General features: G+C 38.7%; 2 protein-coding genes across 20 annotated transcripts in view; one reads left to right on the top strand and one right to left on the bottom strand.

Annotated features, from left to right (window-relative positions):
* SHISA9 (shisa family member 9) overlaps nt 1–12,585 on the top strand; it is a 157,674-nt gene extending 145,089 nt beyond the window's left edge. For both annotated transcript variants that reach the window (XM_090151299.1, XM_031606985.2), the window contains exon 5: nt 12,189–12,585. In XM_090151299.1, the coding sequence (XP_090007425.1) occupies nt 12,189–12,559 (371 nt within the window). In that variant the 3' untranslated portion in view covers nt 12,560–12,585. The remainder of the gene's footprint in view (nt 1–12,188) is intronic.
* LOC116237657 (uncharacterized) overlaps nt 1–21,259 on the bottom strand; it is a 308,029-nt gene that overhangs the window by 100,902 nt on the left and 185,868 nt on the right. The window lies entirely within an intron of this gene.

Here is a 21,259-nt window from a genome sequence, read left to right as displayed (position 1 = left end):
AATCCTTGCTTCTCCTTAAAAAGCAGCACCCAATTGTAAGCCTCACTTCACTGCCTGTCTGCTAGCATTGTTTGCTCACCATTCCATTTCCTGTGAAGGGTGAGTATCAGCGAAGAGTGAGTTATTCCACCAGTGGCTTTCTGCTGAGATCCTCCCAGACTTCATATACAGACTGCCATGTACAGGCTTTTTCTTGCTTTCACTAAATGATCCATTTTTCTTTCTCTTACTCGTTTCTGATAATCATAAGCGCTCTGACATAATGTTAACAAACAAACAAACAAAACAACAAAAACCAGTACGAACCATACTTGGGGATTCTTGATCAAAGTATTCCCCTATTTCCTATAAGCACACTCATTCCTACTTCCAGTGAGATAGCCATATTTTAATGAAAATAAATACATTGCTTAAGCAAGCCCTCAGTAACTTGAGCAAGTTCAACTGCACTGATGACATACTTTCCCATACTTTTCCTTATAGAAATAACATTTTACCATAAAATCTACCAGGCTGGGGAATTCTGCCGTAAGTAATCAGACATGAAAACAGCCATAGCCCATGCCCTCCTTTCGCAAATAAACGGAGCTGTCAAAAGGTAACCCTTCAGGGATAAACTGCTCTTAGCAGAAGCAGCACCTCTGCTGCTGAGAGCAAACTGCAAGCAGAACATTTAGAAGAAGCAGTTTCAAAACTAAAAAAAGATGCTTTAAACATTTTCATTTCTGTTGTCTCATTTTTTTTTTTTTTGAGACTTCAGCAATAAACTGAGTTTGAGAAAACGGAAATGAGTTCTGTCATTCTCTTCTATTTAGTTCTGGCTTCTTTTTCACTTGTTAGGCTGGACTTATGCCTACTGAACTTTTTTGTTTTGTCTGAGTTTGATCAACTACTCTATTTTATGGGGGAGAAAAGAACACTTATTAGGATATATTTTATGTCCAAATCTGTGTCTTCAACTTGAAGCAAATTTTGTTCTTGAAGGAGGTATTTTTTCCATCCATGTTCTTTACAATGGAGAAAGTCTTCTCTTTTTCTTGTTACCAGCATATATTCTGAAACACTGGATGTTAAACCCTCACCAATAAAGTCATAAAAAACTCAGATTACAGACACCACTCTACAATCTGCTTGTAGTTACGTATCAGGGAGAGTTCAAACTCCTCCACTAAAAAATAGGTTGGTTTTCTGGAAACTAGTTGGATTTTAAAATCCCTAGTATGTGAAAATTGACTGATTTGAAAGGAGGACAGCTGACCTACTCAACAGTGTTAGTCACTTAGCTTTTGTAATGTCTTTTGCTAGTTTCCAAGTTTTCTGCGAAGACTGCAATCTTTAGAGTCAACAACATAAAAATAACCAACTTTATTTCCATCTACTGCGATCACTGATGGCCACAGGAAGGAAATGAGTAAATCTAAATCAAGCATGGCTTATTCAGATCTATTTCCATTAAATTTTTTACATGTTATAAGAGGAATGAGTGAAGTGAAACCTTACACTCAGGCTATATCACTATATAAAAGTGAAGCAATAAAAATCAGAGCTCAGCTCAAGCAAAGACCAAGTCTACGAATGTTAAGCAATTTCAATTACAATCCTTCTTAAACATCCCTCTCAATAACAGTTTTACTTTGCTGTATAAACATACAGACATGGGAGCATTCTTGTCATTCTGCAACACAAACCTATTATTACAGTGATTAGCTAAGAGTAGAGGTTGATCACAAAGAATACCAAACCAGTACTTGCAGATAAACTGCAATATTGTGGGATCCCAGTTGTCATCTAGATTTTTGCAGTTCCAGTCCCAAAGTGCACACACCAGTTGTGCTGGCTGTTCTCAACACTCCCATACTGCTAGCTGTGCAAAACCCAGGTCATTTAAGATACCATTTTTGCAATGTGTGTTTCAAACAGTTGTTCATAAAGTGCCACTCAGATGCTGGTTCCCAGTTGCCAAATGATCAGAATTCTAATTTTACTGCTGATCCAAACCCACGCACAGATGGTTTTTCAAACAATTATCAGGGCCCCACAGAATCTGTCACAAGTTCATCATTATTTTTTTAAAATACCTGAAGCACATGGAAGGTGTTCTATGCCCAGTGCGTGGCAGTCGGATGCAAATGATCTCAGAGAGTCAGAGTTAGTTGAATTCTGGAAAAATTCTTGAAGAGAATTTTCTATAATTAAATTAAAAGCTTGTTTATTAGAGGCTCTTGAGAGCTACTTTTATTTACTCAATAGTCTTTTGTGTTGACATTATTCAAATAGCCTATGATCTTCACAAAGTTACGAAGCTACCTTTACAGATTTTTGACAAGAACATCTGTACAGATTTGGCTTGGTAACTACGAGCAGATACGAGGATTACTTGGCTGCAAACTAAGTTTAAGTACAGAATTATTATTATTACTATTTATTCCAACTAAATTCAAGAACTCAAGCAAGAGAAAATTTAACAGTCTTCTGCTTTGTACACAGATATATGTCAATGGCAGTCACGTAATGTTCTTCAGAATTACGCATGAATACCAGCTGAGACTAGTAAGGCAACTGACAGAAATGAAGTTTTTATTAAAAATGAAATATAAATAGCACCAGTTATCTGTCTGCTATTTTGGTTCCGCATAGAATGTTCTAAAGACAGTAAATGAGTTTAATAAAGAAATCACACAGATAAAAGCCACAGAGATCACTGCTGAACTCCTACACATTCACATGGTAATAACAAAAGGCTGGAGGCAGAGGAGGAGGAAGCACAATAACATGATTTGTAATGTGCACAGTTCATTTCTCCAGAAGTCCTTACCCTGCTGCCTTATTTGAAGAAGGACAAGAGGAGGAAAAGAGAAGCAGAAAACAAGAATAATCTCTCTGCTCTACTAACTACAGTACTACAGCATGAATAAAAAACCCCAGATATCAGTCTGTCACATCCTAAACATAAAATTAAGTGCAATTGGTAATTTTTATATTGAAAATTTTGCAAAGCTGTCTATGCTCTGTAAGGTGCTTTCTCTGCAAGGGACCCACTGCAGCACAGGAGGTCAAACTGCAGTGCCGTGCTGCTGATTCTCATTTCCAAAGTGACGACTGCTTGTAACTCCTGGCAAAAAAGGTACAGGTGGGAGCTGAACACTCTGATATGCAGAAGCCTTGTGTGTGTGTGCACTATTAAATGCTCAGGGAAGAGAGCTTCATTACTGATTTTTTCTTGACTGTCAGCCACAAATGTTTTTGCCCTACATGAAGACAACTCAGGTTCTGCTCAGCACAGGCATTAGTTCCGCTCTGCCTTTGGGTTTACCCAAGCTGTGTGAAAAGCTTTTGAAACTGCAAGTCTAACTAGGGTTCAGAGCAATTGCTAGTGAACCCTATTTCTTTTCAGTTTTCAGTTTGACACACATCTCCGCTCTGACAAAAGTTCTGGACACCACTGGCAATTCTTCACTGGGCTTTCATAATAAAGGAAGGAGAGAAGAAAGGGAGGAGGAAAAGCAGAAATGAATGTGTGCAAGTGAAGCAATGGAATTACTTCACAGTTTTTTTGCTACTGCTTAATATTCCACACCTGAAAAGAATTACTTCTAGAAAAATAATAAAAAAGATAACATTTTCTATTGAAACAATTTATGCCATGTCTATTTTTTTTTTTTTTAACTGGCTTCAATCCAAAATGATTGCTGAAAACTCTTTAAAATTTCTGTTAGTTAAAAAACAAATCAAATTGAAGTAATTCTGGCAAAAAAAAAAATAGTTATTACATTACTGGGAGTTTTTCACTTAACCACTGCAATTCAAAGAGCCTGCAAGCCTCACCCTGTAGTTAGAAATAATGGTGTAAATCCAGTGTGCTGCCAGCTAATAGATAGAAAAAACGCAGTTCTAGTTCAGCACCAAACCCACATATTAATTATGTACTCTGAGACCCAAACAGGGTTTATGTGCCCTTATGCAGCTTTCTACATCACAACTAGGAATACGTGTAGCTAATTCAGACTCCTGATAAAGAGTTATAATCACAAGCATACTAAAAAGAAATAAAAATGAAATTCAGTGCACAGAAGAACTGCTAACACTGATGTAGAAGAAAGAAAGTAGACGCCTGCTAAGAACAGCTGCTACAAAAAAATGTGGACAGGAAGACAGCAGCTCTTTCTGTCAATATTAAAAAAGATAAAAATTGACACCTTAAACAAAAACAAACATGCATTTTCACACTGCAGAGCACTGTAAATCGCTCTGTGATGTGACCCACATAACACACAGCCCGCAGTCTCCAGGAACGCCCACTTGCTTTGCAGTCCACTCCCAGGAGCAAGGCTGCATGAGGACTGCCTCGATTACTGCACTGCAATAGTACAGCCTGCTACTGCATGACTGCATTGTTTTTCTGCAAATGTACAACAAAGCAGAGCTCCTGGAACAGTTAGGCAGCCCTGTCCTTAAATAAACGTAAGATCCTCACCAGTCAAGCAATTTCATATTACTGTTGCTGTATAAATGCACTGCTGCACAACTTTTGACATAATCAGACTTTTCCTAATTGATTTGCTTGAGAGGCATTAAAAGTTACTCAGTAAAAAAGCAAGCAAGATGACTGAAGAGGTGGAAGAAGCATTTTAAACAAATCTCCTGAGTGTTAACCTCTGGCTTGGGACAGCATTTTTAGAAAGCATCCCAAACTCTCCTTTACGATAATCAGTTTATGCTGCAGTCACGCTTTATTCAGAAGTTAAGCATGACAGCATGACTCCTCAGATAGTTCCTATTTCAAAAGGCAAGTACTCTGACCACATATAAGGTTTCCAGCAAAACTCTGATGGACTAACATGCCTAACTGAGATAAAATGAAATGAATAGTCCACAGTAGAACTTTTCATATTTATGTGCCATTGTAGATGCTATAAAGGAACATGAACTTAGTGGCCAGTAGGAAAAAATAATGAAAACTCAGATTTACAGTTGCAGGTCACTGGCTCATATTTTCAAAGTAAAACTGAGAGATTTAAATACACAATTCTCCTAGACTTCATTTACAACCTCATCCACTGGTTTAAGCATAGAGCTGGCAGTCATATTTCTTCTCAAGTTTATAATTCACTGCATGATACTAAGAATGCAACTTAACGTTTTGGTGCTTGAGTTTAAAAGCTAAATCACTACAGGGTATGTGTAGCATGATCTTCATCTGTGTGCATGCAACAGATTTCTGGTCTCCTGAAGACATCTACAATTGTAGCATAAATTTAATATGATGCAACCACCTTTTGTTTCCACATTGACACAATCTATTCATTCCAGTAAATCAGAAAAGCTTTGTTTTTCTTACACTGATTAGATACGAGTATTCTGCATTACACTGGTTTCTACATTAGATAAAACGTGTGTGCAAGTGCCTGAAATATTTTGATCAAAAGCAAAACATGGTATCAATGCAACACTCTGAACTGAACTGAACTACAAATACCACAGTTTAATAGCAGCCACGTATACAAAGTCCAACTGGAAAAGTTGTTTTACAGGTCCAGAGAGCAACCTGCATAATCTTACACATTAAATAAATGTTTGAAAGAAGAGAAATAAAAAATAAAAACAGACTCAGCAGTGCAGTGCTGCTTGGCACGCTGTGAGAAGACTGGGGTTTCTGCTCATGCATATGAGCTACTGTTCTGTTCCAGGCAAAAGGAAGTCTGTACGTGAGGTTCCACACACGGTGCCTGAGGAGTCAATCGAATTCTGCCTCAGCATTCCAGCCAGGCAGCAGCCTTTGCTGCCTGCAGCGGATAAAGAGAACACTGCTGAGACTGGAGGCTCTATTTACCAAGCATAATTATATTCCTATTCTAAACCATTCCTAATGCGTTTCAAAACCCAGAAATATTCTGTTCTCTTCAGCCCTTCAGAAACTGTCATAAAAGTTACTGAAAGAAGAAATTTGGGGCCTAAATATTTATGTTTCATGTCTCATGTCATGAAAATCGAATTTTATTCCACCGGGAAAACAAATGCAGCCTTGTGTCTGGAGATGGACAAGCTCATTTCAAACAGTATCTGCAGAAGAAAGGGTTGATATGCTAAGCCTTTTTGTGCTTGGCCTCTCTCCAGGTCACTATAAGGAACAAGTAAATAGATAAGGTGACAAAGGGAACAAAGAGAGGAATAATACAGAGCCACAAAAAGTAGGTTCTACCAAAACCGTAATTAATTTAATGGTGCATTACGTATTTTCCTCCACCTCTATCATTGTTGGGGAATAAAAAAAGAGAGATAATCCACAGATACAACATATTATCATTGTCCTCAGGACTTTCTAAATAAAGCCAAACCAGGGTTAGATATTCTGATGGAAAGAAAGGAAAATACCAGGACAGAAATCAATGCATTGCAGCCTACAGGCCTACTTCTGTGTTCTCAGAGCTTGACAGAAAAACACAACAAAAATTATTTCAAATAACTTTGCCCTTTCTTATATTTCAGCGGCATTTAAAATTATTCCATCTTACATACAGCCACTGCAGTGCCCATGGAAGAAGAGCTTGCGACCAGCCATGGCATAGCTATCTTCTTTCCTCTTGCCAGAGTCATCATGATAAGAACATGATTATGTCTCCCTCCAACATCTGTACTGTCAGTCCCACTGAACACTCTCATTCAAAAAGCATATTGTTAATTGATTTACTCGGTGGAATATACTTTTCAGTTAACATGTTAGATCAAACTCATACCTGAGTACAGTTCATATGAGCTAGTCTTTTCCCTCACCAAAGAAACCAACTTCAGCTAACACACAAATGCCGCTTCTTTGATTTCCACATGAACTTCCACTAAAACTCTCACGAAGAGTTATTTCATAGCTTAGAACCTCTGAACATATTGTTTTAGATGCCAGCTTAGAAAAGAAATGAAGAAGCAATCACACAGACAGGATCAACAACACCAACACCAAAGGCAGCATGGTAGTATTTCCCTGGGCAAAATTCTCGTGTCTCCCAACAAGGACTCACTATCTTTTCGTCTTTCGTTGACTTTTCAGTTTCATTCTTTAGAGAGAAGAGTGTGAAGTTCCAATCGCTTCAGGTCGCTACACTAAAAGCTAAGCAAAGTCATGGCTGTAGAAGCACTATCTTGTTATAAACTGTTAAATTTTAGATACTGATAGCTTTTACTGTTGCATGTCTACAAACAGGCAGTTAGTGTATTTTAGCTGTTAAATTCTGTAACACTGTAGCCATTTCATTGCTGTCATTAGCTTGCTTGACTTATCTCCAGCTCTAAATTTGAAATAGTTTCTCCCTAATAAACCCTTGTGTTTCACAAAGCAGATCTTAAAATACGGTCAGATAGCAAGCAACTCTGTGAAACCTGTGCTGAGAAACAGATCTGTTTTTGTTTTCCAGCTGACTACAAGCTCTCACTGGGACTTCTTTTTTTTTCCTCGATGTCTTTAGAGCTTCTCTAAGGGCTGACCACTTTGCAGACTCCCCTCTCTCACTTCAGAGCTTCCTTCCCATACCTAGGTGCACACTTTCAGAAAAGCTATAGGACATAACTGTCTTTCAGGATTCTACAACACCCTCTACTATAGGTGTAAAGATGTGGTCCAAGGATTCTGAGATCAACAAAGATGACAGATGAGGAAAAGAGTAAAAAAATACTGCTTCAGAATTACCTAAAACATCCTTATTTAGCTTTACTTTCCAAAGAGAAGTGCTTGTAATTGCAATGTTTTACAAGAAAGAGAAAGCATCACATTAATGCACGTTTCACACAATTCTTCACATCATGAGTGCTTACAGGGCCACCTCCATGAGTAATTAACATGGGATGCAGAGTAACATTACACAGCTCTAGGGCCACCTCTCAGCACAGAGAATGTACACTCAAATAAGCACACTGAGAAATCCTGGCCCTATCACAGCAACATTTTCATCCGTTTTATTTAGAGAATAAGCAACTCACTGGTTTATATACTTCCATTATATAATTATGGATTACAAAGAAATGTGTGAAACTTCCAAGATTCGTTACGGCTGGTCACTAGAGAAAGAACAAAGCTTGACTCTTCTTGGCAAATTTAGACAGAACAGTGAAACTTGAATTAAAAAAATCACCATCAAAAACCCACTCCTTTTTGGTCTCATTTGTGATAGGCTAAATTCACAGAAATTTTCATAGGCATTCCCAAGACTTCCCTACCACAAGCAGCTCAGTAGCCATCCCCTTTCTGAACCAAAATGAATGCAAAAACTAAGGCAGAGGTCTGCATCTGCAGGGTCCCAACCTGAGAAATACCATCAATACTGTAATACTCAAGATCATGCTGAAACACAGAGCCGTAGCCACTTCCTTTTGGGCATCGCTGCCTTTACATTAGAGTCAGCCAAGGTGTGACCCACCCGCAGATGACAGACTCACTGCTGTCCTACTCTTACAACTCAGTGAGATTTCCCTATCCAGCAAGGAGCAGCCCAGCTCCTGCTAGTACTCCTAGCCCAGCTAGTCCCCACCCAGATTTACATCCTGAAGAAGTTGTGCTTTGAGGCAGAAGAGAATTCAAGATTATCTATTTAGAAAGACGAAAGAAGAGAAAGCATCTCTTTAGCCTAATAGGGCACTCAGCTGGGAGGAAGGAGTCCTGCTCCTGATCCTTATGCTGCTTCTATATTTTATCGGTTATCCATTTCCTGCACAGCAGGAACAAAAGGCACAGCTCTCCCCCATCCCAAGCATATCCTTTAAAATGCATTTTGGCTTGGAAAACTTTCACATTCCAATTTTTTATTTTTTTTTTCCAAGATGAACAGTTAGAACAGTAACTAAAGTTGTGGTTGTGTTACCTTAAGGGAGTAAAAACCCTACAGAAATACTGTAACAGAGAACATTTGTATAATCAGCTGCCAGGACTGGAGAGAGGGAACACTAAGGATAATGCTCAGAATTAGAATCCTTATTTTACGATTGTTCATTTGGCAATTTTGCAATTCTAATTCTTTATTCCTGTGGCAAACATGACAGTGATATCTTTAAATCCTATTTTTATGATTTATCTACAGAAGCCAATGCAAAAGGCACTTCTATAGTGGCCTTTCATCTGAAAACTCCTTATACTCTGAAAATAGAAATTAATCTTCCCAACACTTAACTACTTCTTCCAGAGCATTAACAGTATATTTTACAGGTGGTGAAGCCAAGGCAGAAGAGCGTTGAGTCAAATACTCAAAGTGACATAATAAACCTAACCTGGTACTGCAAAATGTCTCTGCATGGTTGAAGTCCACATAATATTTCTTGGAGACAGTAAAGAAGAAAAATGAACCTCTTGAGACTCACAGTTGAGTTGTCATCAGAATACTATATGTTTTTCTTGATAAAACACTTGCTACATAAATATGCTCGATATTACAAATCTGAATTTTTCCTAGTTTGAAAATTAGATTCAACAAAACTGTTTCTGTACTGCATTAGCACCAGGTTACGTTGGGGCATAACACAGCAGTATTGTAAAACTCGTAATTCCAGTCAGTATGCAAAAATCAGAACTCTTTCTAGTCTAGTCAAGGCCCTTTTGCACAATTAACAACTTGGTGTCAGCAATGCTTTTTTTTTTTTTAATTGCAGCAATCTAATTTTGCTGCATGTGCCTATGTGTAAGGGTGTGTGTGTCCATGCTGAAAGAAGCCTATTGTAAACAGGTCAAAGTATGAGATAAAAAGCCCAGCTTTCAGTATTAGCATTTAATTTCTAGGCATACGTACGAAATTCTCAGGCCTCAAAAGCATTATCTGATCAGGACAGGCAGAAACAGCAGCTCTCCCGTACTCTGAGTGCCATACAACATGCATCAGACTGTCATCCTTCTGAACAGGAACCATTATTCACCTTGTAATCGATCACTGTTTATGTCACACAAATTGCTGCAGTGTAACTAAGATGAAATTAAAAGCACAAACATGAAATTTTGCTTTCTAGTTACATGACATTAGATTAGTTTTTAATTTTTCCATGCAAATCAAACAAATTTTAATATGAAACAGACATATATATATATATATTAGGTGGTGGACATAACTAACTAGGCTGAATTTAAGTTACATAAGCTAGTGTGACTTTTCATATGCAGAAAAGGTCTAAGTCATAGGGTATAGAAGCCCACACCCCTACCCTTCTGCCTTTCTGATGCAAACATTCACACAAATGAACAGTTGTCTGGATATTCACGGTGCATTTCCTGCAACTATTTTTCTGGATAATTGCTTGACAGCAGAAACACTAATGGGAAGTCAGTAGTATAAAGTGTGTTTCCTTCCCGTTTTTATTCAACTGATATATAATACATTTAGTAGCATTTAATGGATTTTAACTACTTAAATACAATAATCCAATATCAGAACCAGAAAAAATTCTTTGCAATTACACATCTTGTACTGAGATTAGACTAAATGATTATCCATGTTCTGTGAGTTGTTTAAAATTGCAGACACCTGTATCCTAAGAAAAGCATTCACTCACCAATTAAAAAAGAGACAGATGAAGATAGGTAAAGCATGCAAAGCCTAATTTTACAGCACAGACAAGAGCAATTTCAGTTCTTCTAGGAGGAAACATCTCCTTAATGACAAAATTAAGGATTTAAGATCAAAGCCCAGTCTTATAGTCATTACACAAAAAAAATGTAGTCAGGTGATAAACTGCAACTGCTGCTGGTAATATTCCTTCCCCTTGAGATATAAGAAAAGGAGGATATAGAACTAAAGTCTGATCTTGAAGATTAATTCAGTGATCATGGGAATTTCACCACCTTGTATTAGAATCCAGACCAGAGCTAGAGAAACAAATAATCTTTAGTGCCAGAGAAGCCCCCTAGCAATACTCAGGAGGGAGAAAAAGAGGGGTAATACACAAAACCGAGTGCAGGGAATTAAAATTCTTCTCATTATGAAGGCAAGTGCTGAGCTGTATAGACAGAAATGTACAAAACAGAGAACCATCAAGGCAAATGAAGGGAGCTAGCTGTAGTGCAGCGAAAGTGAAATCTCAGCTGACAATATCATATATCCAAAGCACAATACAATACTGATGACTAACACACCACTGCGTTAGTTCATCTATGTATTTGGCCCTGTATTAGATTAAAATCTAGATTTTGAAGAGAATAAATAAACGTTCCTTATACAAACAAACTCTTAAGAAAAAAGATATTAAGTTCCCTTTAAGCTCGTGATACTCAGAGATGCTGGACTGCAATACTAGGCCTTAGCTTCCTGAGTATGATTCATATTTCAAAGCAAGACAAATAAATGCCAGAGCAACAACAATCAAATCTGAGCAAAAACACATACTGGAAGACATGTGTTCAGGAAATTACAGAGGGCAAAATCCTAATCTGAGAACAGCATTTGTTGACAGGGCTATTGCTGTGCATCATAGCGACACTGGGCCCAGAAAATTACGTCAGGAGTCTAAGGTTTTCCTTTTCTGTAAAATCACAGTATAAAACCTAACCTTCAGGAGCCCAAAGTATTTGCAGTCCCATGAAACATGAGCATACCTCCAGCCATTTAGAAGAACTGACCCTGTTCTGCATTCCGCCCCGAGGCATTACTCAACAGAAGTGGTCCACCTCATACTGCAGGGCCTTACAACTGGCCTGGTTAAATGCCCACATCACACCTTGCAGTTAAAGGATGTGCTCTGATGCAACAGGGCATCCCAATACATTCCCGTATTTCAGAGAAAGCCCATACAGTTCTGAACAATTCCAAAGCCTCATATGCTCTGAGAGGAGCAGCAGAGTGATCAACCGAACAGCATACGACTGTCTATACCCTCTGTTCATCCAAAATGAATTACAGAAACCCTTCTAAAAGTGCCTTTTATGCAGAAGCAGTATACATGAAGTAAAATGCACGGGGCATGTCCCCTCAATAATAAATATCAGCATAACCTGAGTGATTTGAGCAGGGACAGCTCACGCTAAACAACACATATACATGGAGCCTAGCATAATGACACCCACAAATATGCTATAGAGAGAAAATCAGGGGTAGGGAGTGGAATGGATTTCTTCTACTGATGCAATGTAACTGCATCTGCTCCACAGATGATCTGTCATAAACTGCTTATCAATTCTTTTCTGCCCAACTGATTTTTTGTTCCCTCCCCCTTTTAAATCCAAACAGCTGACAAAGTCAACGATGACTTCTACACCAAACGCCGACATCTTGCAGAACTGGCTGCCAAGGGGAGCCTTCCACTGCACCCGGTGCGCATAGAGGAAGACAGAGCATACACAATCGACAGTGGCCTAACCAAACAGAACGGGCAGAAATCCAAAATGGCAAAGATACACACGCACCCATTAGGCTACAATTCCCATTACAAGACCTGGGATCCAAACGACCAGTCTCTTAGACGGCAAGCATATGCAAACAAGGGGAAATACAGTATGGGAGACCCAACATTAAGTGACCCACTGACAACTCGGAGTCAGAATTATTTGGGCCCACAGCCATACTTCATAACCAACAGCAAGACAGAAGTAACTGTTTGAGCTTTTCTTTTCCTGTTTTTTGTTTGTTTTTTTTTTTTTGTAAAGAAATCCTTTAAAAAACACATACAAATATAACACACAAACACTCAACTAAAAGGCAAAAAATAAATTTTAAAACAAAAAGGAAAAAACAAAACAAAACAACAACAAAAAAGACAAAAACAAAAACAAAACCCACAGTGGAATGAAGAAAGCAAGCAAGGAAGGAAGGAAAGAAAGAAGGAAGGAAGCTCCACCTGGACATTCTTGGTATCCAGCTAACTTGACCGAAGAGTGAGTTAATACCATTCAGCAATACACACTGAAGGTTGAATTATAAACTCCATTTGTATTTCACAATGGAACACAAACCCTTGTGACTAAATTTTTTTTACTTGAAACTAAAATCCATGATGAGAAGTAGCACAATCTAGAGAAATTTTATGTCTGCTTAACATTTACTCTATGTACCTGCCTTGAGACAGAGGAAGAAGAGAAAACAATACACTGTAATATATTATTTCAGTGAAGAATTTTGTATAAAACCTATTAACAATCACTAGACCCATGAAAAGACCAAACATCTTGGTACAACTCCTAACATCAGTTATCATACTTTCATCCCATTCTATAGAAAGTGCAAAAAATATTTATACAGTAAGAAAGACTCTTTCATGTGGAATTTATGAAGACGGTTACATTTTAGAGCATATACAACCTTTCCGGCTGACAGTATAGAATTCCGAGGGATAATAACAATCAGCAGGAGATTTTGTTTCAGTTTACTTGCTTTGAAATTTTTTGGGATCCTTCAAAATAAGAAGAGACACTTCATGCGACACAGACAGCTGCTGGGGGAATAAGGGCATCAAAACATTCCCTCTCAGTCCTCCTGTTTTCAGGCAGATGGTAACAATTCTCACTTCGAAGACAGTCAGGACTTTTTCTTCACCTATATGTTTTGCCTATCTTCAACTGCTTCAGACTGAAAATAAGCGTGGGTGGTGCCTTTACTGTATTACTATTGTTCAATGACAGTCTTGTTTCTTCAAGTGACCCCTTTGTCCCTTTATGCTATTTCCTCATGTTTTGCTAAGGATGACAAGGGCTCTGCCCTGCTCAGCCCCCTCTGTTTGTCCTGAAGGGAAGCTGGACTACATCTCCAAGCAGCAGTCGCAGTCAGGCTGCACTATTTAGTTAGGCCCCTCCATTTTCCTAGTTTAAACTTTTCTCCTTTAGTCTGTCATTTTGTATTTGCTTTTAGCCATGGTAGTTCTTTCTTTGTAGTTCAATTAAATGTTATATGGTATACTGTCTCTATTGTTTAGCTCTCTATAGTGGTGTTCCCCCTCGGTGGACTATCTAATGCAAGAGTCTATTGGACTAGCCTCAAACATCAAAGAGGTTTGGGTTTAAACTCATCAACTGGATTCATGGTCTCAGCTGAGGCTCTGATGAGATGGATGCCTTGTTTATATGAGTAAAACCACTCTCTAATTGGTCTCTGGTAGCAGCCTCACAGCACCAGGCCTGTAAGGCTTCTGCAAATCCCCAATAAGGTAAGCAGAACTGGGATGGTAGGCAGCATGCTCAGTTTTTCACTTAAATTCCTGCCCTTCCCCCTGACCTGAATCCTAACGAGCTATCTTACTACAGCTGAATTCTCAGTAGCTGTCAGTTATTCCTGAGATAAGTTGTGGAAGGGTATGCAGGGAGGAGTGAGAACTGTTATGTTGTAATAAGAATGTGAAGTGGCATTTCTTACTGTACTCAAGTGACTGGCAGCATTTCTTTTTAGCCCGAAGGATGCAAAGGCTACGAATGTGAAATACAGTTAAATGGAAAAATCACTTTTTCTAACCTATGTTGAGATTGACATGTGTTCTGAGAGCATCAGCATCTCTCCATAAGTGTTCTGCTAAACTGTATCATCATCTATTTTAAGACTATCAGAATTGGACAAAACCCAGGGGACAAATACTTTGCACACAACCCAGACTCTCTATTATCTTACTTTTATTCTTTTAATCTCTATTGCCTTCACAACTGGCTGACTTAATTTGACCCTTTATGGAATGTTCCCGTTAATCCATTTGCTTTAGATAACACTTTACAGCTGCACTGTAATTCACAGAGGTTTCGTGTAACTTAAGCATATTTTATGTGGAAATATTTTAGTAACTGTATGTTCTGTAAGCAAACCTGTGTTAATACTTGTTAACTACAGAGTTTATGATACCAATAATACTTCCTACAATAAAAATGTTTGTTTGTTTTTTTAAGAATGTTTATTTGTAAACATATGTATTCACTATATTAATATGAATTTCTTACCTGGCAATAAAACTGATTCTATGTGAATCCAATATGCTGGCTCATTTGTTAGCTTTTGCCATTGGATCAATTTTTGATTATTAACTGAGTTTCTGGATCTTCTCACTGCAGCCAACAGCATTCACCTCAGCAAAAATGAAGGTGTGACTGCCATTGGTAATCTGGTGAACAAGGTTCTTTGGGAAGTACACACATACTGTATATGTTATGTAAGTGCAAAGAATGTTACACTCAGGGTAACAATACATATAATGCATGCACGCCTTGCAAAGGTCCACGTGCCCTATAAAAATCCAAGCTCGCGCACTTTATCAAAAAATTAGTTTTGAGGAAAGAAAAAAAGGTAAAGATGCACAGGGCCAGATTTTGTTCCTCACGACTACAAGGGAAATTTGCAGTAAGCTTCAACTGCATCCCAGGACTAAAACTACCCTGCAAGTACAGATGAAACACTGGTGTATATTGCTTCAATTTTTTTTAGTATGTTCGCTACCAAGAAACCTGTATGCAACATCTGTGTACCAAGCCAGCTGGGACAGAAAGACCATTTATAGGCTCTCATTACTGTTCATGGCTCATAAACCTGACCACGAACGGAATCTCAGACAAGGAGTGTGCTGGCAACAACTGTTTGCTTTGTTACAATGACGTTGGGTGAGTTTCAGCAGGAGAAACAAGGAATCAGCTTCCTTTCAGCTTTCTCTCCTTGAACTGCCAGAGGGCATTTTCAAATATGTTCAAGTATTCCTCTGTCCACTTCTTTTGTTTCCTCTGTCATACTCACCCCAGTGCACTGCTTCTCTCCTATGTACCCTATCCTTTCAAGTGACCTTCCCACTAAATCATAATAGTCTCTTGGACAAAACAAAAGGCATCTTCTCTGGCTCCACCCTCTGAGAGCTTGCTTCCCTCCACAAGCCTGTGTCACATTCATTTGTCTATCTTCATTTGCAGACGCTCAGTTTAAGTTAGTAAGTTCTCCACTATTCTCTCACTTGTATTCCAGGGCTTGTTCTTACTGTTGCTTGTATAATGCTGATCCTATTCAACTAAGTTTCCTGGGGCATACCTGTTAATTTCTAAACAGTCTGCAGTACTTTTGGTAACTATAGAATTTCATAATGCTTGGTAGTGAGGTCTCCACTAGTAGCAATATCCAGTCATCTTCAATAAAACCTCACTGAAAATAAGTAGTGCTTATCCCATAGACAACCACAGATCTCACTGATTTCTCACAGCTTCAGCTATCTTTGACTTCCCACATCATCCTCTAAGTAACCAACTGAAATCAGGTTTCCAACCTCTCATTTCTCTGTTCCTATCACAGAATCACTAAGGTTGGAAAAGACCTATAAGATCATCCAGTCCAACCATCCACCTATGACCAATGGTTCTCGCTAAACCATATCCCTCAACACAACATCCAAACGTTCCTTGAACACCTCCAGGGAAGGGGATTCCACCACCTCCCTGGGCAGCCCATTCCAGTGCCTGACCACCCTTTCAGAGAAGTAGTATTTCCTAATATCCAGCCTGATAATATCCTCACTTTCTCCAGCTCAATACCCTGATGTTTGTTTTTTCCTCATGCATTAGCCTGAACCTTTTGTCACCACGAACAAGAACTGCATTGGGTTTCCTTCAGTATTTCTTCTGTAAGTCTCCCTGATATTAACTGAGTCTCATTATACCCAATAATGCATGTCATCAAGAAATGAAGGTGTTCCATATACAAAGTTATCAGGTCTCATAACATTCCACATTGTAGCTGCAAATGTTTCAGACTCACTACACAAACAGATCTAGGAAAAGATTCATGCTTTGTTCTAATTTTATAGAATGATTAATGAGTCTGGAGTACTAAATAAACAACCCTACTCCAAAAATCCATTTTACATAAAATCCCGTGCACTTCATTTAAGCCCGGTCTCCACATTTAAAATACATTAAGGATTCCAGTGATAAATATAGTCTTTAATGTAATTATATCATCTAGTGCTGAGGGCAGAGTTTAGTGAGAACCACTGGGGATAGGTGGATGGCTGGACTGGATCATCTTGTAGGTCTCTTCCAACCCTGGTGATTCTACAACTCTATTTTGCATGGATAATTTTATTTTGATAAAAACCGTTAACAGGAGAAAGCATTATTATATGAGTTTATATCATATCAAGTACTATCCATTTCTGACAATGTGATAATAGGATGAGTATCCTCTTACTAAAAAGTGGGTATTACTATTTTTGTGAGTGGGAAAGCTGTATTATTGAGTCTATAGATTACATATGACTTTAGATAATTTTGTCAGCTATTTCAGTATAATAATATTATTAGCTGTGCAGGTGACATGCTAGCTTGGATCTGAAAGCTATTTTCAGCCACAGACAACTGAATGAAAGCCCTATTCATATAAAGTTATAAAACTTGCTCTACGGATTGTTTTTAAAATACTACCATATGGTCCATAAGAAATTGCTTACAGGATACATTTAAGTCCTAATTACAATAATAATAATATTGTATCAGTTCAATATCAAAGTCCCAAAGGAGTAAAATTCCTATTAACACTGTTGGCTATATGAAATATTAGAAAGTACTCAGAAAATTCCTAGGAATTAATCCTCTAGAAACAAGACTGATTTGTAAGAACAAAACCTGAGGTTTTCTAATTGTAGATAAAATCATGGGTTTACCAGCAGTTTTGCACAAAGTTTATAATATAACATATAATGACATTACTGCACAACTAATCTGCAGGTCATTCACAACACTGTCCCAATTTAGAAGAAGTGAACTACATTCACACCATATTCCTAGTAGGTTCAGACCACACTGTCCACCTGAAGAGATGAACAAGATGATTCTTCATGTCACACTCTGCAGTTCCTACTACAGGTAGTCCATAGAAGAGCACAGAAGTCTTATCGGATGGCTCAGGATACAAACGCAATCTCCAATGTCTACCCATAGCATAAATAGCATAAGCAACATTTTCTTGAGAATAGGCTTAACTTACATTTCACAAAGAAGAGATAAAGAAAGAGACTGCACAGTGTTAGTTTACCAAAGGCAGTTCGGATTGTTACTCACAGGGCACATCTCTTGTTGCACTTATGCTCTGCTCTACTAAACTGCACAACCAGTTCAGCTGGCTCTCCTGCTATACGTTGTGTAGGACTATGTTTCAGGAGCAAAATGGCAGATGAGCGTGACCAATGAGGGGATATAAATTTCAATGTTTTATGCTAAAACACAATATCAATTCATGTGAAAAATGTAGTGTAATAGCACGGTAATCTCAGCCTATGGATTGGGGGGAGGCAGGTGAGGGGGTGGAAGTCAGTAAATGCTATTACAGCTAGAAGCCCAAGGGAAATTTTTCTGTGTAAACATCAACATACAGCTCTAATTTGAAAAGTGGTTGTAAAAAACAATTCTTGGAACTCACACCTTATGTTTTAGAGAATCCCAGACTTGAATTTGCTCATTCTGCAAGTAAGATATGTCCTTATACCTGCCAAATTCAATCCAGAATACATGCCTTAAACCAAGACTTTACTCCCCCCATCCAGCTGCACTAATGAAGGTGAGGACCAAATCAGATGTTTATATCCTGTATCTGCAAAAGCTGCCAGCAGACAAGAACAGCTGACAAGGCATAGTAGTAAATGCTTCCATAAAAGATGCACCATAATTATTTTACACATATCACTCAATTCTGCTGGCTTTGTCAGGTTACCAAAACATAAGAGATATATTTACCACTAGTGCCCACAAATCACACTACTTTACGCTGGAAGGAAATCAAACCCAGACCTAGCTCTCAGGCTTTTTTCTATGTCATTAATTGTCAAATAAACATTACCCGAACAGTCTAGGGCTCCCTGAAAAAGGCCTTCTCCATCCTAGGAGCCCACTCTTCCAGCAAGCTAATGGTACTGCTTCTAAAGTAAGGTTTTCAATTCATTTTTCATTCTCCAAGTTTGGGCTCTCATATGAGAAGCAGAAGCTAAGAATTCATGCTTACTTGAAGCTGAAATAGGTCAAGAATTTCAATCTATAAAAGCTCTGCTTCACACAAGTGGGAAGAGTGAGCCACTACCTGTACCTAAGTGCATGAGGCAACGTCATGCTTCATTCATGCTCCTTCACTGATACGTGAAGAGCGTCTTTATATCTATCTTTCTCTGTAGATAACTTGAGGACAATTTTGCATTCCCAAACTGCTAACATTTTATAAAATAGATATTATTTTTCTTTAGTAAAGGTAGAAGAATTATTTGTCTATTCAGGGCTTTAGCTCTATGCTGTTAAACACATAGCTGCACCTTGTCTGTTTAAGTTAACACTAGCTTCCTTTGCTTAGCCAATTTACTTGCATTTAAATTATGATACATCCCTGCCTGCTAATAGGAGTTGATACTTCACTGTCAGAGTACATCATCCAAACCTGCATGCCAAGTGTTGTGTGCATCCCTAGGAATAAATAGGGCTGGGAGCACACCAGGCTTTCAGCAGTGACAATATCCAATTGAGAGAGTACATCAGGCAGTGCTGCTGCATGGTCTGAGGTTCAGCTGCAACCAGGACTGAAAAACAGAATGAATAACTAGCCTTCCAAGTGGTCACTGGCAGGATTATTTTGTGAAGGAAACAACTCTTACCAAGCAGCGGGTGCACCAGTGAAGTCAGTAATGTTGACTGAGCACAATGACCTTCTTTTGTTGGTCTTACTTTCACTCTCCAGTACCTAGGCTCACACTAACATCTTGCTCACAGTCATTATTATGTGAGAAACCTTTGCCAATCTGAGTACCTGTAATACCCCAAAGAAACTGGTCCCCAAGGGAAAGAGCACCTTACCTGTAAGTGTTACATTAAGCAAAAGAAGTATAAAGTCTCATCACTGTGATCTTTCTCCCCACCACCTGCGAAGAGGAACTAGGTTTCGCTTTGTCCCTAACAGTTCCTTACAAGTTAGGGAGAAAGTTGAAGGATGCCTATCTTTCTGTCTAAAGATTTCAGGTTTCCAAGGCAGTGTTGAACTTCAGTAGGGTTTTTTCAGACATGCTCTGCAGGGGTAGTATTGACTTCCGAGCACAGAGACTTCCTGTTGACTCCCTCACACACTATGAATGAAGAAAATCATGCAACTGAAAGACAGACTGGCACTACATCAGTACTGCCTTTACCACATGCCATATGAATTTCACAGGAATCTTCTACTCTTGTTAATTACACAATTAAAAAAATACCTCAAAGCCCCAAAATACAACAGCTCACTCTAAACCTGCCCACTCAGACCTCCCACAGTTCTTATGGATCTGGTCTACATGGCTGAAGTAGCTAATGATGTGTCCTATTAAGTGATTTCAGTGGCTACCTCTCACTACCCATTTCAAGAGGTCAAGAGAACTGTGCAGTATTTTTAAAACTGATATTCCCTGCAACACTTCTACAGTCTTCCTGAGCATCCCCCATCACACTTAACACCTTCCTTGACCTCTCAACTTCTGTATGTATCTATGTAGTAGTGTTTGCATTTATCAAAGATGAATACTGATTTGGAAAAAAACACCTAACTGCCTAGCTGTACTTTAGGGTTCTTGTATCATTTTGAAGACTACAGAATGAGTTGAGTTGAAATGGACCTTTAAAGATCATCTAAGCTGCCAGGGCACACTGCTGACTCAGATTCAAGTTGCCATCAATCAGAACCCAAGATCTCTTTCTATGGGGCTGGAACAGAATTTGGCACTTGCTCTTGTCCAGCTACATGCATCTGGTGACTGGCTAGCCCTCACATTTGACAAGGCCCCTCTACCTTGAGGGAGTCAACAGTTCCTCCAATTTAGTATTGTCCTCAGACTTAGCGTACACTTGAGTCCTGCATCCAGAAACCATCTCCAGATCAATCCTTTCCTTCACAGATTAAGCATCTGATCTTGCAGAGAGAGGTGTGATTTAAAATACTATAAATAAAACGCAAAAACTTAACTTAAATATATTGAATTTTGATGCCCAGTTCAAAATTATTTCCATGTGATTTGCCATCTAGCTTCAAAGAAACTCCTGCCTGTCATAGAGTTAACTAGATCAATTTATGCCCGTGACAGGGGGCAGTAGGCCCCTGCCCTCCCCACCCCCCGCCTGGCCCCACAAAATGGGAAGGAAGGAAGGGGGGGGGGAAAAAAAAGTGGCAACAATCTATGGAGGTAAACTTATTTTACTAACTATGATATCAGAATGCAAGATAACACAATATAATACAATCTAATTGAAATTGAGACTAATAAATCAAATAAGATAATGAGAGAGAGTTCCCGAGACCGAGTCAAACCTGAAAAGCTTGGAACGGCTGGGAAAGCACCTCCAGCACCCACTGCC

The sequence above is a fragment of the Phasianus colchicus genome, chromosome 16 (assembly GCF_987193195.1).
Source record: "Phasianus colchicus chromosome 16, bPhaCol1.hap1.1, whole genome shotgun sequence".
Taxonomy (NCBI): Eukaryota; Metazoa; Chordata; class Aves; order Galliformes; family Phasianidae; genus Phasianus; species Phasianus colchicus.
This window is presented reverse-complemented; position numbering and strand designations above follow the sequence as displayed.